Source organism: Maylandia zebra, linkage group LG12 (genome assembly GCF_041146795.1).
Source record: "Maylandia zebra isolate NMK-2024a linkage group LG12, Mzebra_GT3a, whole genome shotgun sequence".
NCBI lineage: Eukaryota > Metazoa > Chordata > Actinopteri > Cichliformes > Cichlidae > Maylandia > Maylandia zebra.
In genome coordinates this window covers 22,291,860-22,317,678 of record NC_135178.1, presented here as the reverse complement: position 1 = coordinate 22,317,678, position 25,819 = coordinate 22,291,860, and the positions used below count along the sequence as shown (strand labels likewise).

Genomic DNA, 25,819 nt, shown 5'->3' with positions numbered 1-25,819 from the left:
AAATTAAATGGATCACTCACCTTGACAGGTGAGCAGTCATAGTGTCCAGGTCCTAATAAACTCTCACTGTCTTTGGAGAATATTGATTGCCTGGCACTCAAGGAAAGGAATGGTGCATAGCCATCTGCAACAGTGAAAATTTTCCCAAGGTAAGGTATACAAATGACTGCAAGCTTGCAGGACGTTTTATTTTCTAATACACTTATGTAACTGTGAAACAACAAAGCAGCAGGAAGGTTTTTTGCTTACATATTTTGTTATACTTCCAAGACATATTAATTTAACTTTTATCAATTGAAAGTGTATAAGCAGATTCAAATCTGTAAGCCTAAATATTCGACGTTCTTTCTTTGCAAGCTAGCTAAATTTAATTTAAGTTAACTTAAAGTTTTACAGTTTTCTGAAGAAGAAAAAAAATGATTTTGGGAGGACAGATATTTTTCCTTGTAAGTACCTGATATCTTGTAACTGGACTGGCTCACATTGTATGATCCGGGACCAACAGCAGACGATGCACCCCCTGCTGTCATGAAAGTCACTCTTGGAGCCCGTCCGTACATGTTTAACTCACAGAGTGGTAGTCTCGCTAAAATGTAATTACACAATAAATACTCCTTCTTTATTCTGTGATAGGGTGTAGCTGTACTTTCATTAAATTATGCTGCACCAAGGTTAAAAAATGCCTGCCCTGTGCTCCCCTTTGTCAGGACTGCGCTGGTTACTTCGCCTGCATAGTTGCTTGGTTACCACATATTGTTACATGGCAACTGCAGACCGAACACACACGGAGGAGGAGAAGTAAGCAGAAGGACCACAGAGACAAGACAGGCGAGTGAGAGACGTGGCACTCTGAGAACTGAAGTTCATGGGAGAATTCAGAAGAAGAATACAAGCTCCTACATATTTATATCTGTCATAGTACCAACTGCTCTCCAAGTGGAACACCTGACTTTCTCTTCTCCTCCTGCTGTTCTATTTTTCTTTCTCTCCCTCGTGCGTGGTTGTGCTAGTGAGCATTAATTTTGCTCGCCTCCTCCCGGAGTGGGCGTGGCTTTTCCAAGCTCCCGCTGCAGCACCTGTGCACCATTATTCGCTCACCTGTTGTATTTAAGTCCAGCTCGTTCCGCTGCTCGTAGTTAGCTCGTTTACCGACCCAGTGTAGCAACATAGCTGTTCTCTCTGCTCTCCTACTGGACGAAGCATATCTTCGGAACATAAAGACAACCTGTGAGAGTAAACTAAGAAACGTGCTTTTGACTTGAGGAAAGTCTAAGTCGTGATTGCTTTTAGTTAAAAATCACTGCCCTGTAGCCTAATACTTAGTATATATATATGTAATGGAGAACAAATGTATCAGATTTGACTAGTGCTTCTATGCTTGTAGTTTTGGATTCCAGGCAGCAGTGAATTTAAATTTAATTTAGGTAGACTATTACTTCCAAATAAGTCCCCAGAGACATTTCAAGATAGCTGCGGAGTGGCGAGACTTCCTGTTCGAAGGACTGGTATAATTAGCCCACAACGTCTGGAATAAAAAAACTATTTGAAAGCTTGTAAGGGTCAAGTCGACAAACCGTTTAGCTTTTACCTGATTCAGTGGTGTCTCTATGGGAGGGAGGGGATTGAACTTCAAGCAAATTTCAAAAAACTACTGAAATAAGAGTGAGACTTGCTTTTGGAAGGACTTTGAAGAGACGTATCAGCATTTATTACCTGTATCACCTGTACATTTTTTTTGTAACTCTTGTAGTACTGCTTATGTTACATTATTGGCCTTTTCTGGCATTTTTTATTCATGGAGGGGGCTTCTTGTTTTGTTTTTAATTAGAGCATTAGCCTCTATATTGAAGCCATAGTCCCATCCTACCATCTAGTGGTTGAATGTGACAGAGCCTCACCCCATCCCACCCACCACCACTACACTAGTAGTAGTACTACTGATTTACATTTTTGACCAGTCTCAGTTCATTCTTGACCCACTTCTTCCTGTCCCACAATGTAGTTAAGGTTTGGATAATGAGAACTCAGGGGAAAGCTATGCAAGTAACAAGTAGCTCTCTGAGGGGGGCACTGAACTGCATATACTTGAATTTCCCTTCACGTCTCTTAGTTAGTGGAGTGTGTCTTTGACTGGACAAATCTCATTAACGTTACACAGCACATATGATATCTTAAAGATATATTCTCAAAGACCATCTCTGACAACTCAGATGGTGAGTCTGAATTATCATAATTGCAATAGTGATATCCTAAAAGCAACTGTATTTATTTATTAACCCATCATGTATTCATATTTTCTTAAGACTCATATTACAGTTTCACACCTGGGACTCCTTGCATTTATATTATTCATGTTGCTGACTGGAAAACTGTGCCATTACCCAAACTCTGAGAGTACTTCTAATAACACTTTGTAACTTAGAAGAACTTGATGTAATAAATGCTTTCGTTTTCTGGCTGTGGTTTAATAAGCAGCTGTTAACATTTCCTTTCTCATAAACACCAGAAAGCAGAGCGTTTTTTTAAACTGAAAAATACAAAGCATGCAGTATCTGTGATGGGAGAAGGAAACTGGACAAATCACGACAGAGATGTACATCGTAGATAACTGACTAAACACGTAACAACGATGGGCTGCTATTTAGCAGTCATTTTAACAGTTTGGGTTCAGCTTAATAATGGTTACACATACAAATTATAGTACATTTACGTTGGGGAAGGGCTGATAGAAATAAGGGGTACGATGGAGATGGGGAATATATCCACCAGAGGGCAGCAGGTTGCCTCAGATGAGTCTAACCTGTTTTAAATTCACGTGAAGGCAATGCTGCTTCTCATGAAAACGGAAAACACAATACCCAGCCGTAAGAGACTAAAAGGGATTAAAATGCATTCAGTAGTATATCACTGAATAGTTATAGTGTTTCTATATAGAATTTTTTGTATATTTAGATATATAGAAAGTAGATTGTAGATTTAATGCAATTATTTGCAAATAAATCTAGAAAAGCACTAATTCCCACTAAAAACGATTTCTTTATTCTTTTAGTGGACTGTAGTTCATATATTTGTTCTCTATCTGAGAAAATAAAGCCGTGTTAAAGGGTGTTAAATGTATTAATCAACTCTGCAGGTAATCTTTTACTAAAGTCTCCCAAATGGCAAGTCGGTAAAGGCGAAGATCGAGAATTTTTAAAGCGTCCGTGAAAGCGCCACAAGTTATTTCCACCGTCACGGCCAGCGTCGGTCATCGCCCGGCAAGGTGTCGCTTTCGGCAGCTAATTACCCGTTTTATTCCTCGTTTAAGTGAAAATTTTTGATACACATTTACTTTTGACACTCTCGGCACTTGGGGCCATGGAAAGAATCAGGTTTTTCGTGTTTTTCTTGGTGCTTTCCGCGTCTTTGCTGGGCAAAGCCGAAGCGGGCAGGAGCAGGACCAGCAACCAGAACAGCTTCCGACGGGCAGCTAACGGCATCTATCAGACTCTGAGCAGCGTCTTCGGAGAGGACAACATTAGAGGGTTATACAAGGTCAGTTAGGCCCATATCATGCTAAGTCGGCGGCTGGCTTTGTTCATGAGCCTCATCGTAGCTGCCATTACGGTTTGTGGTCCAAGCATGGCGAACAGGAAAAGGCCTGGTTAATAATTCCACGGATGCCATTTTGGGAAAAAAAAAAAGCCTTTATCGCCCCCTTTTTCTGTTTAAGTCGGTAGAAAAAGCCTGGGTATAAAATCGTAGTAAAAACAAAAACGTGCTTCGTGTTCTTGCATTCTTATTTGTGTGTGAAGCCAAATCAAGCCACGAATGAGAGAATCTAAATTTAAATAAAATAAGTATAGCTTCATTGATTCACAACATAACCGCCTTTATGTTTCTTTATGTATTAGAAATCTGCTCTTATTAAGGAACTAGTGGGGCCTGCTCAAGTGATCTGGCCCTGCGGCATTTCCTGCATTTTGAAATGTGATGTTATTTCCTGCATTAAGCCGCCAAAGCGTAATTAAGTCAGATATGTTGAGTTGAGTAGTTTTTCCTGTAGACTTAACAGTGTAACACGGAGCTTCATGTTTTAGTGTGCATCTGCTTACCTGATGAACATGCAAATAATGAGTGCCTGATTAAAGTTATGGCGTAAGATAGTGATGTGTGGATGTTAAACCACTGTCTCTGATACTTACATCAGCCTTTGTGACTACTTAAATACAGCTGTAAATGCTTCATTGCATCTGTGACTTTTCCAGCAATGTTTACGTGTGCTGTGAAAAAGAGCTACTAAAGCGGGCAGCCAAAGGGTTCTTATGAAAACACTGCTTTCACGGTGTAATAAAAGCACCTGCTGCTGTAATGATAATCCTGTATGGCCACTGTTATATCAACACATTAGCTACCTGTCCATTTGAGAGTGAAAAATAGTCGGTTGCCTGGAGAGTTGGTAAACAGGGGTTTGATTTATAGCTGCAGACACCATGGTGTTGGGTCACTGCCAGATCAAAAGTTGTAACACACCCATAACTGCCCTTCCTGGTTTTAATGCAGTTCTTTGCATACTTTGCATAGAGTCCCTATGAGCACAACATCATTCATAATATAGGTTATGGACTGAAAAGCCACCAAAGCATTGCTTTATTTAATAGTTGGGAAATGCACATTGTAGTCTGACCAACAGACTGCCATAATTCATAGGAGACGATGATGCACTCAGTACATGGACGTTATTTTTCACCCTGCTTTTGCTATTGGTTGTTTATTTTCTCATAGGTTTTCTCCAAAGCAACGGAGAGGTTTGTCCATGGAGTGGACTCTTTCCTGGACACCATCTGGAAGATCTGGTCGGATCTGCTGGATGTGATGGGCATTGACTGTAAGTCTACAAATTGCTGCTTAGGACATGTCTGTTAGGAATGTCCGAATGATGAAGGCAGGTAAAAAAATTAAAAATGCCAAGACGTACAGTCCCATGAAAAAATATTTGTCCCCTTCCAGATCCCTTAGTTTATTGCATACTTGCCACACTTGCATGTTTCAAACTAAATTTAATATTAGACAATATTAATATCAACCAGAGTAACTAAAAAATGCAGTTCTTTAAATTATTTCATTTTATTTATTAAGAGGAAAAAGCTATCCAAACCCGCCTGGCCCTGTGTGTAAAAGTAATTGTGCCTAGATATTGCCAGATGTGTTGAGTGAAGAAATCACTTGAATAGAAACTGTCTGGCTAAGTGAAATTTGCTAAAGGAGCTCAAAAAGCAACACATCATCATGATCTAAAGAAACTCAATTACAGATGAGAAACAAAGTTGCTGATGAAACATGTGAGTGTGACAAAGATCATAAATACTTTTCAACAGCACTGTATGTTTAAAATTCATCTTCCTAGATCGCATCTGAAATTATACATGCTTCTGGAAACAGTTAACAATTTTAACTTTCTCTCGTGTCTCTCCCTTTCTCCCTGTACACGTGTAGCTTCAAACCTCAGCCATTACTTCAGCCCCACATCTCTCACCAACTCCCCAGCACGTGCCCTGCTCCTAGTCGCCGCTGTGCTCTTGGCCTACTGGTTCCTGTCTATGTTCCTGGGGGGTTTCTTTTACCTGCTGCACGCTGTGTTTGGACGCTTCTTCTGGCTAGCCCGCGTCACTCTCTTCGCCCTATCCTGCCTCTACATCCTGCAGAAGTTTGAGGGTGACCCTGAGCGCGCAGTGCTCCCGTTGTGCTTCATCATGGCTGTGTACTTCATGACAGGCCCTGTGGGAGCATACTGGCGCCGTGGTGGTGGGGCGGGTTCACTGGAAGAGAAAATCGACCACCTGGACACTCAGATCAGGCTGCTCAATATCAGGCTGAGTCGTGTAATAGACACCATTGAACGCACCGGAGACCAGTAGGCACATTTTAGGTTGAAGCAAAGATGAGTTTGGGGGGTGGGTCCAGGGGAAAAACTGATGTATTTGATAAGAGAATACTGTCTCCTACACACATCTACAGCAACAAAACTACTGGGTATTTACAACTCTATTGTCAGTTGGGGACAAAAGTACAAATGAAAACAGTATTTTAATGGCTTGAATTGATTTGGGTAACAAGAGAAACTGTTGAATTGGAGCTTGCACAAAACCAAACAACTTTTTTTTTTCCTTTGATTTTTTTTTTGTTGATGTTTTGGAAGGTTTTTTTACATCGCTGAGGAAGTTGTCAGGAGATGTCTGAGGTTTTCTAAATGCTAGCCTACTTCTACACCTCAGCTACTTTTACGAAACTCCTCTATTTTAAATTTTTAAGGTTTGCTTAGGCACTGTCAATGCTTGTGCTTGATTAATAAGCATATTTTACATATATTTACTTAATTTGATCCTTGTAAATGACCTGGGGGTTAAGTCTCAGTTCTTGTCCACAAAAACATTTTTCCCCTTTTTTTTTTTTTTCTTTTTTTAAGCTACTGCTATAGGAGGGGGTAGGGTGTGTGGTACCGGGGGGCATTGTTGTTTCTAATATGTATATTCCAGCTGTTGGAAAGTTGTCCATAGCAAGATTTATTTATTCAATTTTTCCATCCAAAGTGTTGAAATGTAGATCTAGTTTGTTGAATCACCACCTCATAGTGACAAAAGCTTGACATCAGGACCTCTTTTTCTTGAATATGTGTGTAGATGCAGTTCAGTGACCTACTTGAATATGTGTGTGTGTTTGTGTGCATGTGTGAGGGGCAACCTTGTGAAATGGAAAAACACTGTATAAAAAGTCAACACCAGACAGGCAGCAATATCTCAGGGACTCACCCAACACATGTTGAACTCAAATGAGATATCAAGTATGCTAAAATCATGTATTGGTCTCTTCACAATTCAGATGCGACTTCTCATTTGTTTCCAGCATCTTACAATACTTTCTGTTGAAATGCTGGAGTTTAAATCTAGCCTTTTATTCTTTATTTAAATGACAGCATGGGGTTATTTTGGTTATCTGAACTGTAGCTAATCGTCCTAAATATGTAATCTGTCTCAACACAGACGCATCTGTTATGGTAAGAATTTTTAATCAATTGTAATAGGATCTGACCTGAACTTGCAGATTAAAAAGGTTTTAGTGACTTTAATACTGCTGGGAAAAAATTGTATTGGATATTACTTAACCCTGCTTTTGAAACTAATATGAAAGTGATTATTTCTCCTATGAGTATTTTAATGGTAGTTTAAAACCAGCCTGCCTGATTCATGCACTAAAATGTTGTGTTTAAAAAGTAATGCTTTGGGTACATTGTTAGTCTGCATCACCATAGCTCTCACTAATTGGTTTGATATATTCTTTTTCTTTTAATTGTATATTTCTGAAGGTGGTTTTCTCTCATAATCTCATTTGTTACCATGGATTGGTGTAAGAGAATGTCCCCTGCACTGCTTGTCTATGTTTATAGCATGTCTTCCTTAATAATGTCCCAACATCCTTTACTCTAAATTAAAGTTATTAAATCTGAACTCCGTAATCACAGTTTTGTTATAACAAATGACCCTAATGCTGTTCAGATCTTTCTTTTGGAGGTGGTGGTGGTGCTGATGGTTGGATGAGTTCATACATCAAACATCATGATTGTGTTAATCATTTTGATTAACACAAACTACCAGTATATGTAGTGGTAGTTGCTGGATTAGTGGGCTGTAATTTTGTTTCTCTCAATAGTGTGGGTGCTATGACATGCATTGTAAATGAAAGGTGTTGTATCAACCGGTCAGGGTTGCAGTGGCCGTTTGGCTTCAGAGTATACAGGGTCTATCAAAGAGAATCATCTGATTTAAAAGTGCTTTAATTCCGTAGGTGTTCACAGGTAACATGTTGAGCACTTGTGAACATTGTAGGTTTTCTATGTAAAACTTTAAATTCAGCCATACATTTTAAAATTTACTGCTGTCTCCTGTATGTATATCTTTAAAGAATATAGCCGTTAGAATTGGATGGTTCTTTTTTTAAACACCCTATATAGTGGACTTTATCATACAATTTGTATTTGCTTATATACTATTGGGAGAAAAGCTCCACCCACCAACTACTTTTATTTTGAAGTCTGTTACTGTACTTTTAAGGGTCGTTTGGGGTTTTTTTTTTCTTCAAACCGATACACTAATAACTCTGTACCTTGAAACCATGATTTCTTTGTAGGTTGTTATACCATGAAAATCTCATCTTGTGTAATTTTATGCCAAGTATAGAAAAATGAACTTGTTAACTGATTCCCAGCGCTGTGTGATAATTCCCATGGAGTTTAGGTTGTCATTAAACTCCATCTCAGAATTAAGCCTGATGATGGCAAACTTCAATAACTATATAAACTCTTAGTGTCTCCTTATTTTGCCCAGAGTGCCATCAGCCAGCCCAAGTCACCCATATATCCCGTGTAACCGGAGATTTTCCTGCATGCTTAACTTTTATGCCTATAATGTTGCATTGCATTACAGTATATTCATGTTATTGACTGCCTAGGCAGGGCCCTTAAGTATGTGTGATGGGGTTGAAATAGCCAGAAGTTAATTACTTTTGGAATTGTGTTATAAGTGTTGTTCTTCTGCACTGATGATTAAACTGTGTATGCTGTTTGCTATCATTACAATCCTGAGCCGGACAGACTCTCTCCCATCATTCCATTATCACTGTGTCGCTGACATGGAGTCAAATTTTAAAGTACTTAAAACAAAATTGTCATTTTATGAGCTGTAAATGAACAGTCTGGCCAGTGACCTTTGTTTAACTACTGGCAGCATGTGAGGTAAATAAAGGTTTAGTGTGTGATATTGATGTATGTTGATGGGTTTTAGTATATGATGGTATTATATTGAATTCGGAAAAGGCCATGCGGTTGGTTTAGAGCGAATTCAGGATTTTGGTGGCTATTTATCAGACTTTAAATTCTAGACACTGAAAACTGTTTAAAAACAGATACAACTTGAAACAGTTTCTCTTTAAAGTACCCAGAAGTTCTTACACTGCTGTCTAACATCTTGAAAACACTCACAAACCAGCTCCAAGAGGGAGGTGTTACCATTCCTTTTAGATATTATGGAAGCAATTGTTCATGTTTTAAGTTGCTGGCAGCTGTATGTCTCTTCATTTACCATGTAGATGTCAAAAGATGCCAGTAGATCCTTCTCGGCATAGAATATATGCTGCATTCAAATTCTATTTATTCCATGTTAACAACATCATCTGAATGACATGTACTTCTTTCTTTTTAATGTACTGTATCTTGTGTATTTCTCTGTTTTCCACATAGCCTGCTTTTATATTGTGCTGTGCCAATAATGTTTTCTTTTATTTTTACTTCACTTACTTTCTTTTGTTATTTGTAACTGCTGATTTTAGAGTAGATGCAGATGGCTTTTCTTTTTCATATCACCACTTAATGTTTTTAGGCCTTTTTCTTTCTTTGTTTGTTTTTAATGAGTATTTTTGTACTCAGTTGTTGTTTGAAGAGCCAAACTATTCTGCCTGCTGTTACTTTCTGTTTGGATGTTTGTGTTTATGAAAACCTGTCAGTGGGGATGCAGTTCTTTTTGTGCCAGAGTGAAAATGAGGTCCAGATTTAAATAAACACCAGATTATGACTGAATGTCTTCCACTTTATGATTCATTAATAATTTTAAGATCTAAAGTTTGTTTGTGCATGTGTGTGTGAGAGAGAAGGAGAAACACATTGCTTCATGCTCAGTTTCATAATACACGATAAAAGTAAATGGCTATTTGGTTTGCAATTCTTCGCCTAAACAATTGCTTCAATATTGTAGTATAGCTAGTAATTACTGGAAGTGTTCTTTCAATTATATTTCTAACACTAGGTGGTGCTAAAAGGTTTTATTTGGTTGCTAAAAGGCCGTGATTGTTTGGGAATAGGTGCTCCCATTCAGCCAGATTGGGAATTAAATGATCACTTTTGGCAGCAGTTATCCCAACAAAAATACACGATACTGTAAAAAGCTGTATATTACACTCAATACTCTTATTGTAAGAAAGTGCTCAGCCTATAGTTCAACCTATAGTTCCAGTATGACCATCACAAATGGAAAGAGCATTACTGAAACAGTGAAGTAAGGATTGGAAACAGTGGGAAAACAGTGATCTCAAAACAGGCTTTCGTGGTAAAGCAAAACAAATAACCTTCAGAAAATTGCCAGTGCCTGATGAGAGAAAAATGAAGTTGTACTTGGCAGCTTTCCTGTGTAAACTTTATCATCATCATTTATTTATTTATTTATTTATATAGCATTTTAAAAACACACCTGGTAGACCAAAGTGCTGTACAACTTTACCAACAGGAGTGTTTTGTTTTGTAGATTTGCATCTCTCAAATTCATGGTATTACTACAAATAGTTTCATATAACCGTGTTATTAACCTGATGAATTTAAAGCAGTCCTACGCAAGGTGGTGGATAAAATATAAGGCTGTGACCTAGATAAAAAGTCATCAGACACAAAGAGCAATAAAGCTTTACCACTATGACACGAAATGCTTTTATTGCTGTATTATACGATATCAAACACACAGAATGAACTGAGTCATCTGGCAGCTTGACAAATATCCAAACAAAACTAAATCTCACCTTCTCTACCACTGGTTTTCTTCCCCAAGGGTAGATAGAATAACTGCTGTGGGGACTTCTTAGCACCTTTTGACAGAACAATCCATCATACTTGGAACAATCCATCACCGAAACTCATTAGTTTCCTTGCAATCTTTAGTTGCTACCTATCATCTATCTGGAACAAGCCCATTTTCAGCAAAGACTACACCAACATTCACTCTCCCGACACTTTATTATATACGCTATGGTGGTACTGGGTCACTTTTGACTTCAGAAGGGCCCTAATACCGAATGACATGGATTCAGTGAATTGCTGGAAACTTTCCTTAGAGATTTTGATCCATATTAACATGATAGCAGCTGCTACAGATTTGTTGGCTGCACATCCACGACATCTCCTGTTTCACCACATCCCAAAGGTGCTCTATTAGATTGAGATTTTGTGATTGTAGAGGCTGCTTGAGTACCATGTCATGTTGAAGAAAGCAGTTGTGATTTATTTGAGTTTTGTGACATGGTGCAGGACGTCGTCAGCTACAATACTCAGGTAGGCTTTGGTATTTAAACAACGCTCAGTTGGGACTGAGGAACCTAAAGCACGTCAAGAAAATATAGACACCATTATACCACCATAAGAGGATACAAGGCAAGATGGATCCATGCTTACATGTTGTTTACACCAAATTTTGAGACTAAAATTTGAACACTACGCAGAAATCAAGACTCATCAGACCAAGCAACATTTTTCTGATCTTCTATTATCTACTTTTGGTGAGTTCATGTGAACTGTAGCTTCTGGTTCCTGTTCTTAGCTGACAGCAGCGGCACCTGGTGTGGTCTTTGCTCTAGCCCATCTACTTCAATGTTTGACAGGGCGTGCGTTCAGAGATGCTCTTCTGTAAATCTCGGTTGTAACAAATTGTTATTTGAGTTACTGTTGCCTTCCTATCAGCTCAGATCGTTCTCTCTATTCTCCTCTGACATCAGCAAGGCATTTTCACCCAGAGAACTCCCACTTGCTGGATATTTTCAATTTTTAGATAGCCATAGTGATGGCTGTGTGGGAAAATCCCAGCAGATCAACAATTTTTGAAACACTCAGACCAGCCTAACTGGCAAAGTTGAACAAATGTACCTAATAAAGTGACTCTGAGCATATTCCACAGATGAGCATCCATATGTTGTATCTGAACTCATCTCGCAGCACATAAAATATAAGTTAGTCATTGTGGTTCTCATCCCTGACCAAAACATTTTTGTTTGATTAAATTGGAAGCTTAAGCAACAACTGTCCTTGTGACAGATGGCCATCTAGATCTGTAAAACAAAAAAGGTGAATGCTGTTGTATTTAAACTGTTTAAACCTACACTGTAAATACAATAATAGTTTGTTTCATATCTCCAAAACAAGTTCAGTTATTTATGAAAAGGGTTGCTAAACTGCAGCGTGTACTTCAGCATCTGCAACACTTAAATTCTTCATCAGCCTTGATTAAATAAGATCTAAAGTAACTGCTGGAAAGTTTTATGTGGACAGCCTGCACAGCATTTCAACTTTAGCTTTGCAATATTTCGTATTTTCCGTGTTTACTGAGTCAACGTTTTATTAAAAAAGTGGAATTACTCTGGTATTTTGCATAGTACTTTTAAAAATTACAGTTAACACTACAAAAAACATTCAACTATCAGCTGCTTTTCACAAAAATATCAGGATCTCTATCTTTTTTTAAAAAGAAAAAAGTCTTTGTCCATTTACGTTTACATGGAAACCAAATGTGTTACAGTTTGGTGTTGTACTGACCTGATCTTTAAACCCCAACAGGTTGACGTTAAAATACAAACCAATAAATATTATCAGCATACAAACAAGCTCTTTTGCTGACATCACATTTGCTGACAAACAAAAAAACCAAAGAAAAAAAAGAAACATCAGGAAAACAAAAAACGATTGCTTATTCTGGGCTTCAAATTCTCCTTCATGGCTCATGATGTATAAAAACTGACCAAACAGCAGGTTCACTCCTCCTCTTTTCACCGTGCATTAGTTTGTGTTTAATTGAGTGCTTAAGTTCTTGTACTGTTAATTATGAGACATCCACTCAATCTGATCCTTTGTAATCTGGGCAGTTCAGTTTGTCAAAATTAATCCACTAGTCCAGTTGTTCAATTGTTAAGATTAATTAGCACCACCTAGTGCCAGAACTGTCAGTGGTAGAAAACGGTGACCAAACTGCAATCATCTCACCAACAAAAGCAAAACAACATCTGCACCAAACTATAGCAGCTCATAAAATTTTGTAAATATTACTTTGGGCTAAATAGACAACATCAGCAAGTAAGTCAATGTATACAGAGCCTAGACCAACAATACAACAGCGAGAGGCTGTCTAGTAGTTTTTGGCAATTTAGTTAACTGTGCAAGAACTTGAACCACTCAATGTAAACTACAATCACCTATTGGAATGGCTGTTTACCCTCATGGTACATATTTCTAAATAAAGTGGCAGTTTATATATATAAAAAAACAGGTAAATCCTGCCCTCCATCATGTTACTCTGGTGGTGACTGTAGGTATGATTTCCTGTTTTTAGTCCCCATGAAGAGTATCTATGATGGACATCCATGGTGGGCCAGAATTGGACAAAAGTTGCATCTTCCATACGTCATTATTGTCGCCTCTTTTCACTGCATGGCAGTCTAATAAATCAAAAATGTTTATAGAAATAAAGTCTGTAAAAAATAAATAAATAAAATAAAATGACTTGATTTCCGTAGCCAGCGATGCGTTCTCGCTGAGTCTCTGGCTGTTCACATTATAATTCACACCTGGCACTCCTTGGGTGTCAAAATCGTGCCACAACTTTAACATCCAGACCCCCTGCACCACCTGCACCAGAACTCTGAGCCTGCTGTGGTCCCTGGTCCACCTGGATATGATGAACGCCATTGTTAAAGCTGGCACACAACAGATTGCTGGAATCACTCGGTGCCAACGAAACCAGTGGACCGGCACCTTCCAGAGACAGCGTCCCTAAACAAACTAAACAGAGGACAGGAGAGACAAGGTTGCAGCAAAGCCAGCACAGAGATAAAAAAGGCAGAGTGGTTTTTCATTATTTATTTTGTGTTGAAATGGTTTCATCAGTGAGTAGAGGTGTTACCTGCTGTATGTTGATCCCAGATTTTGACAGAGCTGTCATGGGAGGATGTTCCCACTCGAGCTGTGCCACCAGGATGCATGGGGAGAAACACACTGCAGGCTGTGGTTTGGAGGTGGCCTCTGTACTCCACAACTTTGCAGCCAGGCTGACGCAGGTCCCAAAGCTAGTAACCCACAGACACAAGTCCACCCATCACAAATCTCAGTGTTTTATGTTCCAAAAGCATCGGCAAAATCAGTGGAGTGTTTGAGATACTGTGAAAAAAATAATCTGATCCATTTTTCATGAGGGCAAAACCTCAACCTATATTACTTTGTATTATACTCACTCTAAATCTCTATATTAAATTGGAAGTTGGAAGTGAAGCCCGCAAGAAAATCAGTCAAAGACAACAAACACACAAAACAAATTGTGCTGCATCAGTTCATAATTTTAAACTGGCAGAGCAAAAGAAATTGTTCATTCCAATTAGTGTGTCTTTCACACCAACGTAATACAACCCAGACAATAAATAACCTAATGACAGCCTCAATCTACCCAATATCTGTGCATTTAGAGCTTTACAGACAACAACAAACACATATCTCCAGAGGTCTTACTGTGGCTTCACACCCCTGTCCTCCAAAGCCATTGCTACTGGACACCAAGTAGTTTCCATTTGGAGAGACATCACAGTGGGTCTGGATGTACTGCTTAGCTGGAAAAGTATTGGTCACCTGCCATACACGGCTGTCCCACACCCTGTATACATAAGCAAACCATTACTAAAGAAGGACATTTAACACACGTGTAAGAAAATGCTGTGTTTACACATGAGAGTGCATGTCCTTAGGGTCTTCTACTTTTCAGGGTGAATTTTCCAAATAAATCGCAACACATGCTGATTATCCCCAGAACACATCCTAAGTCTCTAAATGTCTTAACTGCATCAAATGCTTAGGGTTCAACATGATCAAGGGGTCATGGATGTGTTATCTAAGTGTTAGGCTCTGTAATCACTTTACTCTCCCAGGATCTTGAACAGTAAAAACTCCAAAAATGTTGGCTTTGGTTTAAAACATTTTCTAAATCCCTTGATTATACATTATATATGACTCACATTTATAGCCTTACTAAAATAAAAAAACAAAACAAAACAAAAAAAAAACAAGCAGTATTGCTTTGTGTGAGTTTAGGTTCAATGCCGAGGCTTAATACTGTCTCTGGTGCTCTAATTGGCTGCTGCAGCTACGTTTTGGCTGACTTTATGTGGACAACAGCAGTAAGTCCTTCAGCATTAAATAACAGGATAACAAGGGTTGCATAAGTTCATGTTAAGGTTTGTGTTACTGTCTGATTTGCTGTCTTGGTGTACTCACAATATTATCTTTTTTCTTCTATGGCATTTCAAAGGCAGAAAGCGTGTTAGCTCCCAAAGACACGAGGTATTTTTGAATTTCAGCAATAATTTAGAGATGGGGTCAGGTCACGGACAGGAAAAGTGCTACAAAGTAAAAACTAGGTGAACGGTTTAATTTCCCAATCCAAATTTTACCACCAAATGGGACTTGAACTCACCTTTGACTGATTGAACAGTCAGACATGATACTGACTTAGCAGAGAAAATAGGGAAGGCATAACTGAATCTATTTTTTGTGCCACATAATTCAATAATAAAAGCTGTAGATTGACATCAAGTATATCTTTTTCAGTGTTACCGAATGAGAAACATCCCACTCCTGCTATTAATTACACATAAAAAATCTGCACTCATTTGAGATTTAAACAAATCATCATATTTTACAGCACACAAAATTAATTTCCACTGAATTTCAATAATAATACAGCAAAAGAAAATCCTTCTGTGCCTTATAGTCTTATCCTCGGAGGTCTGGACAATAGAGGAGCTGGCTGGAACCCAGCATACATGAGTCACCTGGAAAGAGACACAGGAAAGTGGAAAAATCTACACCCTGCGGACAAAGGATCTAAAAGTCTGATTAAGTAGCTTGGTGATCTAATTATTTCTCTCATGTGCTCAGGTGTTTATCTAAAGCAGCCCAGTATGCTTAGTACGCAGATGTGAACACATAAAAATATAATACTGTTACTCTTACCAGGTTTCTAGATATGTTGTGTCTCTGTTCACATTTTGCAGATTCTATATCCCACAGGCACATCCAGTTGTCACGAGAGCCAGTGCACAGCTTTCTTCCATCTACCGACCATAAAAGAAACACTTATATTTGGTGCAAATCGTTAACCTGAAATAGATGTTGGTGTGCAGCCAGAAGTGAAAATAAAAACTCTTACTTCCAATAAAATGAGAAAATCCGACATTCCAGGTAGTGCTAACTTTCTACTAATTAAGGCAAATTATTCAGTCAAGTTGAGAATAGCCATTTATCATACCACAGGACACGCAGAAGAAATACTTCAACTATTATAGCTGCTATATGAATATGGGTTCACTTCAGGGATATTTCATCTTTCAGTATGATTTGGTTTGCTAAGAAGTCACATTTCACACAACACACGCATGAAAGCTGTGGTCAAAAGTTTACATGGAAATGACTGTCATGGTAATTTTGGTCTTTTAATTATTCCAGGTTGAATCATTGTACAGCATACATGTTTAATGATTTTTATAAAACAAGCATTGGGTGCACAAGTTTGAACTTATTTTGGATTTTCTCTAATGCACACAGAGTCAAAGATACGAATACACCCCCACTAACATTTAGTTAAATGTCCCTTGGAAAGTGCACTTTGACCAGACACTTTTGGCAGCCATCAACAAGCTTCTGGCTGGATATTTGACCACTCGTCTCAGCAGAAATGGTAAAGTTCTTTGAAACTGGTTGATTTCCTGGCACAGACTCAGCTTTTAAGCGTAGTCCATAAATTTTCAATAGGGTTAAGTTCGTGAGGGCCATTCCAGAAGCTTAATGAGCCGTTCCCAAATAACAGCAGGTTCCAGGATCATCAGATCAACAATTATACATAAGTTACTAAGATGTATTACAACTTTGCCATCGTCTAGAAGAAGACCCAGACTTTCAGCCTAAGATGAGAGGAATTTGGTTAGGATGTTTTGGAACACAATTTGGGTATCTCCAAATTCAAATTGCACCCAATTCTTTTTTAAAGTTAATAAAGATGTATATTGTACAATCACTCGACCCTGGAAAAACAGTTCATCAACAGATCATTAAAAGCCCAAACGTATCATGACATTGACGCCATGACTGTAAGTTTGACCAGACCTTTACAGATGAAATGTGCTTATTTTTGTTTATACATTTATAGTAAAAGTGTTCAAAAAGTGAACAACAGAAAAGACCAAAAACAATACTAAAACTGATAAAAAATGTATCCAAAACTAAACATTTTCAAACAATAAAAACTAAACTGAAATGAGCTAATTCATTCTGCAAGTTACCTCTAATTAAACTGAACTGGTAACAAAAACTAGAGCTAATTAGGTTTTATTTTGTTTTTGTCTGTTTTGTTGTTGTTTTGTTGTTGTTGTTTTTTTTGTGAGGGGGGGTTGCCTTTGTTTTTGTTTTAATTACACCAATTCTGCTTTTTATTTCATGCTTATGAAATGTCTTCTGAGGTACCTTTGTTTTTCTTGAATTGATTGTCTGCAACTGCAAAAAAAATACTTGGGGATAAATAAGAAGCTATCTGTACAAAGATATGACAGAATACACTTACTAATTGTGTTTTATCATGCACTTTAACATACTAGAAATCAGAGACTGGTACATTTACCTTAAGCAATATAACCTTTAAGACAACACTTAAAACATTTACTCACGTCTGAGGAGATTCATTGTGTGTGAGTGCCTGTGTGTATGTACCAGGACTGATAGCTAGTCCATTGACCACCAACTCATGCCCACAGAATTCCTGAATAGGTTCGTCTCCCTGGTTGAGGTCCCACATCAGTACAGTTTTGTCCCGTGAGGCACTAAAGATCCATGTACTACCTGGATAACAAATCACCTGGTAGAGGACAGAATTCACAGGAGATAAGAGGAGACTGGGGAACGTGAAATGTGTCACACGTTTAAGGCGTCATTCCTTTATCAGTTTGTGCGCACACGGTATTGATGTTACCTTGGTAACCTCTCGGTTGTGGCCCTGGAAAGACTGACACATCCGGCCTTGTTTCCAGTCATACACCACCACAGCCTACAGAGGTAGAGATGCTAATCACACCATGTTTAAGTGTAGTTTTCACAAAATCTATACCCTTAATTCATGGGTTTCTAATATAACCTGTATCATACCTTAGATCCAATATTGTGAGTCTTTTTTGAATTGGGCATTTTACTCTGTGAGCTCTATGATTTAAAATCACTTAAAACCATGATAAAGTTCAATTTGTGGCTTGAACATTTATAATATTTAAAGAGACTTAATAATCAGTACAACAGTTCAATTTTTGGCTTTACCTGGTCACTCCCGCCAGAAACACACAGGTCTGGACTGAGAGTGGTCACTGTGTTAATGGACCCATGATGTGCAGGCTCATACTGCACCACCTGACTGTCAAAGGTATTATCTGTCTTCTCTGCCTGAGATGCCCTGTACACACACACACACACACACATAAAAATACACACATACATAAAATTGCAAAAACTTTAATATGTAATAATATATATAATACAGACACACACACACACACACACACACAGAGAAGGCCTAGCACAAGTCTCACCTGTAGAGCTCAGACCTCTTGCGGAACTTGCTCTGTAGTTTGCCCATGTCTGCCTAGGAACCTGCAGTCACACTGACACACACAGAGAAATGCCATCAAACTGAAAAATCACGCTTCATAACAACTAAACGCACATGTTGTGGTAGTAACGATGAGGGATAACTACTCGGACTTCACTACAACCCTACAGTTCACTTAGTGATTGTCTATCCCAGAGCAGTGCTTAATGCAATAGCTACATTAGGCACACACTTTCTGTGCTTCTCTTGCAGCTAAAAGAACAACAACAACTAACTACTTTGTTTTTAGTGAGTTAGAAGCCTTGTGTGACATTTTGGTGGAAATCATTCAGCAAACAGAATACAAACAGTACTTTCTCACACACGCACAGCTACGCCCCACCCTCGTTATCCCGGTGTACTCCACTCCACAAACAAGCGACAGGAAGGAGAGGGCTCAAATCCTATTACAGCGGCATCATTACTGTCACAAGGTATTAGTCACTGGAAAACACCTGCTAAGAACTTTGCTGGCGATCATTATGCAACGGTACTCGGTGGATTTTAACCGTAGTTAATAAAGCTGAAAAATGGATGATGACTCGCGCACACTTGTAGTGCACAGAAGCAGGGTTTCTTACCTGTCACTGGCAGGTGTCGTCGCTGGGTGATGCAGAGGCTGAGGAGCTAGCTTGCTAGCATGCTAACTAATCTTTATCTGTCATTCTAAGAAAGATCAATGCATTAGTGGCAGTAGAACATAGACGGGCACGCGTTAAAGCTTGGAAAAGTTGTTATTTTAACAAAAGCGAACCGTTTCCCACACACTGCCATGACAGACCGCTGTCCTAACTGCGTGGGAAAGTGCACAAAAGTGTCTTTTTAACTGCAAAACACCCATCCCTCCCTCCGTAGCGACCAGGGAGCGACGCTTTCTCGTAACCAGGCGAGGACGAGGTCACGTGAGAAACAGAAGGAAGTAACCGGAAACTTACAAAAATAAAAGCCTGTTCACTGTTTGTTTCTATAACTGGACAAACGTGAACACAAATGAACACAAAAAAACAAAATTTTTTAGGAATGTTTGTTTTTTCAGGAGTAATCCAGGTGAATGTACTGGCTTTTGGGTATATTTCACCACAGGGTAGCTTACTAAAATCCTCTTTGTTCACTGCAGTGTATCCATTGCCCAAGCTCATCATGTACACCAAAAAATGCAAAACACTGCCTAGAGGGAACATTTTCTTTTCCAAAACCAGGACTTAAACTACAGTGGTATAGACCTATGGTGGACCCTAATAATTTTATTTTCACATTAAAGCAAAAGCAAAGATGGCTTTTTTCTTATTCTTTTCCCCATGTATCCCCAGAGGCATTGGTTGAATTGCAAATCCTAAATGAAGATATTATAAAGTGTATATAACATACACTTAACTAGCGACAGCATACGACTCCTCTCAGTCCCCCCGCCCCCCCCAAAAAAAAAAAAAACAAAAAACAAAAAAAACAAAAAAAGCAAAAAACAAAATTCCATCCAAAATACAAGTTTGCATGTTTTTAGTGGAGGAATTAACACTGGTGAAGCATTATGGTTTGGCAGCATGGAACATGGTTTGTTTTAAGTGAAATCTCCTCATTAAAATCAATTAAACTTGACAGGTTAGAAAGTCACTGACCTGTGGATGACTCTCCCTTTAGAGGGCCGGTTTGTAGACATTTATTATAGGCACAGGCTGAATAAACTCCCCAAGCTGCAAATCTGGGACACCTCAGACAGGTCTCTGGACACATAACATTAATTCTACTACTTGAAACAGTTCTCCTCTTTACATCTTTTATTCAGGTTCTTCTTCAGTCCTTTCTTTCCCAGTTGCAGTGAGAAAAGATAAGATCAGCGAGGCTTCATAAACTAGATTTGAACAAATACATCACATGCAATTAACCACTGAGTCACTGGCACGCCCCCATTTAAACGGTCTAAATAGGCCACTTAGTTAGGTTACAATCAACACTGCTCAATACCTATGTGAGATGACCTCAATTCTAACTTTTTTTGCTTGCAGCAAAAGGCTTAATTGTGTATAAATATAGTTACACTTTTACAATATAACAAATAATCCATGTTACTCCAATGTTTAAGAGTTTTCTAGTATGAATGTGTATATTTTTTCTCTTACTTTGTTCTCTAAAGAGCCATTATCTTTGTATATACGGAGATCACAACCAAACGTTGCTATTACATGTATTTTCATATTTAAAAAATGTTTCGAGGATTCCTTAGCTTCCTTAGAAATTCTTCCTTTGAAGTTCCTTAGCTCACATGTACTATAATTGCTTTAATGTGTTAGTGGAGTAAGGCAAAATTTTAAAAACGCATAAGGTGGCTTCACTTTGCTATAATCCCTAACTCAGACTTGATGGTGCAAGGCCCATTTGCTTCACCCATGTTACGCATTGCTGAAAGCATTAGGAGTGTACTGTACAGTTCTTTTTATGAGGCAGTTAAAAAGTCACAAAATCTCGGCAAAACGGCCACTCATGCTTTCCATTTTAAGGTTTTAGATAATGATAGTGGCATGTGACTACATGGCTCAAATTAAGAAGTAAAATGGAAACAATGCAGAAAAGAGATTTAGGCTCAAGATCTTGATCATTGTAATGCTTGAGACCTCAATTCTAAACCCATTCTCATAGGCAGAATAATAAAAAGTCTCCTGTATGCTCAGGAGCTACTTAAATGACAAAATTCAGTTACTGGAGATATCGTTCATTTATAGCATTGAGAGAATAGTTTTGTTGCTCAATAGTAAATGGACTGGTTCTTATAAAGCAGTTTTCTACTCTTTGTGAGCACACAAAGTGCTTTACACAACTCGCCTTATTCACCCATTCACACCCATTCATACAAGCACTTTTTCCTATGCTTTTTCTTTTTCTTTTCAATGTGACAGCTTTTGAAGGTGCTCCTGGTTTTGATGTCTAATTGCACATGATTCACATGTGTGCTTTTCATATGTCTTTACTAAATGCCAGCTGAATTTGTTTATTTACTTATGTTGTTTTTATTACAGCTTCTACTATCCTCTTGGCCAGGTCTCTCTTCAAAGAAAGATTAGAAAAAGGATATAACAAATGAAAATACAGAAAAAATAACACCTGCTGCATAACTCTCCAGATTGTTTGAGGTATATACAAGGGCTTGATTTAATATTAAAATTTGTTTGGTGATCTGAAAAACGCAAGTGTAACAAATATGCAAAGAAAAAAAAGAAATCAGGAAGGGATCCTTCATATTCAAAGTGGTGGACATGAAGGATCTAACATGTCGAAAAGCGCTATATAAATGCAATCCATTAAATACTGCAGACAGGCCTGGTTTCCTTTGAATTTAGTGAAGTTTTAGACTAAGATTGACACTATTGTTCTTAGCAAGGGATTAGACCTAGAATTGATATAATAATGGCTGTAGGTCAAGAGGTAGAGCTAATAATTGGAAGATTGGTGGTTCGATTCTAGGCTGCATGCCAAAGTATCCATGGGCATGACCAAGTTGTGTTCACTGGAGTGTGAAGTTACATTGAAAGCACTTGGAAGAAAAAAAAGGTTTTGTGTAAATGAGGAAATTTGTATTAAGTATTTTCAGCCCTCAAGTAGAGTATACTCTATGCTACAGTATGTATACAATATGTTTTTGATAGACTGTAAGTCAAAGCTTGGGAAAAAAGAAATGTACCACAATTACACCACACCACAAGAAGACAATATTGAACAAAACACAAATGTAACCCTCCAGTTGACTTAAAGGTTAGCTGGAGATCGCTCTAAAGCGTAGTGATGGTGTGACGGACCATTAGTTTTAGACAGGTATAAATATGTGAATAAAAACTGCATTTTAATGACGGTGTCAAAGAAGCTCATAAAGAGCAAAGAGTCTAACAGCTAAGTTAAGTTAACGCCTCAGTGCCTCGCCAAAAATAGCACAAAATGACCTTCAGAGTTTACTGCAGTGCCGTTTGATTGCATACTGTGTAACTATATTATGTCCACTGAAACACAATCAGAGTGTGCAAGGTTAACTTCCACTAGGCGCTCATCACGCAATCACTAAAACATAAACTGTACTTCCTATGGCTCTCCATAAGGACCTCCTCCCACCCAGTGAGAGCACACACACACACACAAGAAAAAAGAAAAGAAAAAACAGGATTGAAATGGAAACTGTACAACAGAGATATGAAGTCCCAACATATCCCGTCATACGCATTTTCTATTCCACAGGTTGGTGTATAAATGACTTGTGTGGCGTTTGTTTGACGTGACACTCCCCCTTGGTCGATGGGAGGCCGACGTCACCCTGCCAGCGGAGGAGTGGATGGCCTGTGCAATAAAAATACATGAAGAGAATTGAGGAAAAGGAGAAGATTGGCCGGGGGAAAAGCAACAACACGGCTGTTATTCCTTTCTTTACGTTCCGCTCGTGAACCGTGGACTTGAGCTCCCTTCTGAGGCGCACTGGGATGTTTTTTCGCCTCTCTATCAAGAGCTCGGGCAGAAATGCTGTGTTATGTGCGGCTTTCTTGGCTTTTTGAGCGCACCGAGAGAGATAACTGTACTGTATCCCAGCCTAGCGGATTGGAGTGAAAGTCCGCCATATTCTGCCTTACCACGCCCGGGAGTCGAGCCATTGGAAAATAAACGGACAGCCTTATTCATGCGTTTTTCTTGTTGCCCTTATCCGCAGACGGTAACCTGAACGCGAGGGATTTCGTTTAATGAAAAATATCAACATTGACGACTTTGAAGAGAGGGTGGCCCGGCTCGGATGACAATGCTTAACGAGATCACACTGAGCAGTACGGAGGATGTGTCTTAAAAGGATCTGTTGATCATATTGAGACGGGAAAGCAGATTACACCTATTAAGATTGCACAGATATTCCACCGAAACCGCTTTGGACTGTTGTTTTGAAGCTGTCGGGAGGCCCCAGATAAGCGAAGCAGGGGGAGGGGGTGGGGGGGTCAATAATTTCTCAAATATCTAATTTTCCTTTCCACCACAATCTGTGCGCTGTTGGGACTCACTATAAGGGCGTCCACGCGTTATTTCACCACCAGTAGGCCTGTATGAGGACGTTATTTGGCATTCACAGGCCTGTTTTTTTTTTTTCTTTCTTTCTTTTCCTTTCTTTCCTTCTGCCCCTGAAATCTGGATGAATCACTAAGAGGGGAAAGGAGTGCGAGTTTTACAAAAGGAGAGAGAATGACCCTGGAATCCATAATGGCGTGTTGCCTCAGCGAGGAGGCGAAAGAAGCCAGGCGGATCAACGACGAGATCGAAAGGCAGCTCCGCCGGGATAAGAGGGACGCACGCCGGGAGCTGAAACTGTTGCTTCTCGGTAAGCTCGACGGGGAGAGCAATGCCAAGCCCGCATTCCTCTCTCACTAAAAATGCCTTTGTCGGCTGTAGGGAGTGGGGGTTAATGGGGTTTCCCCACCTGAGTGAAGTTTGGGTGGTAGGGTAGAACTATCTCGGTGTTATGAGTCGAGTGCACAGATTGGCAGGTCAGCAGAGGGAGGAGATGCTGCCCAGCAAGGCCTGCATGGCTTCCACTATATTAAAAAAACCACCTGATTTGAATAACTGTGACTGGCTAGTGTCGAGGAAACAAATGAGCGCTAGCTCTCCATTGACTCCTCCATGCTCTTTACAGGTTTGACAACAACCTGTGCAGCCAGATCTTAAGGAGCCCATCCAGGCGGTGTGCTTATAAGAGTGCGGCTGGGCCAAAGTCTGCGCTTTATTGGGCACAATCAAGACAGTTTTGCAGCTTAACACATAACCCTGGCAATCATTATATCCCAGATATCGATGTAGAGTGAAAGCTTGGCCACTTGATGTCCTATAATATGTGTAAACCTGTGTGTGATGGTATGCTCCTGCATATTATATTGTGGAATATTAAATTTCCAGACTAACAGCAGTATTCGGTGCAATACAGTGAGTAATGCATCGTGGTTTTAATAGTAACATTCTAAATTGTTATTTAAATTCTTTAAAAAAAAACCCTAAATAATGACATTCGTAACTGTCTTTGCAGTGTTTGGTTGTAAATGGGGGAGAAGGGGGCAGATCCTGTTAAGCAGCATTAGGCATACTGAAGAAATGTGAGGAAAACAAGTCATCTACTTACCATCCCGGTTTTAATTAGGTTTTCAACAAAAAGCCCATTAGATGTGATGACTGTGGTCCTGGTGAGTGGTGCCAGAAACCTCGCTTCCTGATCTGCTGCTCTCCTCACTTAGTTCCTTAGAAAATGCAAGAAGGCAATGGTCTAAAGTACATTTAGGCCCTTAGATCGCAACATTGCCTCCCGAGTGATGCTTAAGAGGGACTGGATGAGAGAAGTTTACACCTTTGGCTGCTGGTTAAAACAAAACAATGACATGAATCCTTCTTAAATGGATTTGAAGGAGCTCACTGCCACCACCCTTGTTAAATAACTGTGCTGCTGTTGCCCCTTAATCTCTCATAATACACCACAAGTTCATTGTGCAAATTCATAAGCAGTCAGTGACCTTAAACAACAAAGTGTGTGCTATTTGAGGGCAGCTGTTTCTAATAATCTTGTATTTATTTAATCTTTAGTCAGTAATGTGTGAAAATTTGTCAGCCCAAAGTGAAAGGGTAGGCTGTTGTATTTCAGAGGGATTTACTTTACTTTAAAAAGATATAAAGTGAAATGGAGCATGATTATATAGAGACAGGAAAACAAGAAACAGCAGCACAGATTTTAGACGGTAGTATAGACTTTTTTCTGCTGTGTGGCTTTTTCCGGAGTTATAAGAAACATCTAAGGTTTGAGCATGGAGAGGCCGATTAGAGTATGAATAGGAAATGCGTTATGCTCAAGGCTAACCTAGGACAATAGACCTTATTAATCCTTGTAGAAAGTAGCGGCATTCATAAATACAATAGGCAGGCATATGCTTGAGCATCTAAAGCAATCCTGGATAAATTAACCATTTTATTTTTGGACCTGATTCAGTATATCAGCTCATATGCAGGGCTCTCAGTTCACAATGATTGTTTATTTATTTATTTATTTATTTGCGTGTGTGTTAATGCACACAAATACCACTTCTATTACAAGTGGTCAAGTGAAACAGAGGAAGATGTGCATATGTGAAGATGTGTGCTCTATATGACTGTGTCACCACAGATGCTCTGTGAACTATTATACAGTGACAGGATACGGGTATTCAGTTTTTCAAGCTTGCTAATTGCTTAATTTCCCCGATGGATTTGACCACTAAACTCTCCAAGTCAAGTTCACTAGTTTTCAGGATGACCATCAGTGGGCTTTTCAGAAA

The 25,819-nt window shown here is 39.0% G+C and overlaps 4 protein-coding genes across 8 annotated transcripts in view; 2 read left to right on the top strand and 2 right to left on the bottom strand.

Annotated features, from left to right (window-relative positions):
• stpg2 (sperm-tail PG-rich repeat containing 2) overlaps positions 1-1,253 on the bottom strand; it is a 59,339-nt gene extending 58,086 nt beyond the window's left edge. Inside the window, exons 1-3 of one of the 4 annotated variants that reach the window (XM_076890906.1) lie at positions 901-1,249; positions 455-767; positions 21-124 (exon numbers count right to left, since the gene is read on the bottom strand). In XM_076890906.1, coding sequence (XP_076747021.1) covers positions 21-124; positions 455-560 — 210 coding nt within the window. In that variant the 5' untranslated portion in view covers positions 561-767; positions 901-1,249. Of the gene's footprint in view, positions 1-20; positions 125-454 lie in introns of all 4 variants that reach the window. The other 3 variants (XM_076890907.1, XM_076890905.1, XM_004547318.4) reach the window with 3 other exon arrangements.
• A 1,940-nt stretch (positions 1,254-3,193) lies between these two features.
• Positions 3,194-9,607, top strand: bri3bp (bri3 binding protein). Its single transcript, XM_004547319.4, has 3 exons — positions 3,194-3,534; positions 4,765-4,867; positions 5,476-9,607. Exons 1-3 carry the CDS (start codon positions 3,358-3,360, stop codon positions 5,895-5,897), a joined length of 702 nt encoding a protein of 233 aa, XP_004547376.1. The 5' UTR covers positions 3,194-3,357; the 3' UTR covers positions 5,898-9,607.
• An 896-nt stretch (positions 9,608-10,503) lies between these two features.
• wdr31 (WD repeat domain 31) lies at positions 10,504-24,789 on the bottom strand. Of its 2 annotated transcripts, none has more exons than XM_076890904.1 (10): positions 24,640-24,789; positions 18,451-18,522; positions 18,182-18,314; positions 17,844-17,918; positions 17,585-17,729; positions 15,836-15,936; positions 15,587-15,654; positions 14,339-14,480; positions 13,740-13,902; positions 10,504-13,618 (listed from the first exon to the last, which is right to left on the bottom strand). In XM_076890904.1, the coding sequence occupies exons 2-10, from the start codon at positions 18,495-18,497 to the stop codon at positions 13,422-13,424; spliced, it is 1,071 nt and encodes a 356-aa protein (XP_076747019.1). In that variant the 5' UTR covers positions 18,498-18,522; positions 24,640-24,789; the 3' UTR covers positions 10,504-13,421. The 2 variants fall into 2 exon arrangements, with proteins under 2 accessions (XP_076747019.1, XP_004547377.1); XM_004547320.3 differs by lacking the exon at positions 24,640-24,789 and adding an exon at positions 19,091-19,419.
• The window catches only part of LOC101475922 (guanine nucleotide-binding protein G(q) subunit alpha), a 24,478-nt gene continuing 21,377 nt past the window's right edge, over positions 22,719-25,819 (top strand). The window contains exon 1 of the mRNA XM_004547321.5: positions 22,719-23,844. Coding sequence (XP_004547378.1) covers positions 23,709-23,844 — 136 coding nt within the window. The 5' untranslated portion in view covers positions 22,719-23,708. The remainder of the gene's footprint in view (positions 23,845-25,819) is intronic.

Bases quoted from the DNA above. Each gene is read 5' to 3' on its own strand.
- bri3bp (XM_004547319.4), top strand. From the start codon at position 3,358: ATGGAAAGAATCAGGTTTTTCGTGTTTTTCTTGGTGCTTTCCGCGTCT. The intron at 3,535-4,764 runs GTCAGTTAGGCC...ATTTTCTCATAG, and splicing joins ACATTAGAGGGTTATACAAG to GTTTTCTCCAAAGCAACGGA. The intron at 4,868-5,475 runs GTAAGTCTACAA...GTACACGTGTAG, and splicing joins GGATGTGATGGGCATTGACT to CTTCAAACCTCAGCCATTAC.
- wdr31 (XM_076890904.1), bottom strand. From the start codon at position 18,497: ATGGGCAAACTACAGAGCAAGTTCCGCAAGAGGTCTGAGCTCTACAG. The intron at 17,919-18,181 runs GTAAAGCCAAAA...CTACCTCTGTAG, and splicing joins TTTCTGGCGGGAGTGACCAG to GCTGTGGTGGTGTATGACTG. The intron at 17,730-17,843 runs GTAACATCAATA...GTCCTCTACCAG, and splicing joins ACAACCGAGAGGTTACCAAG to GTGATTTGTTATCCAGGTAG.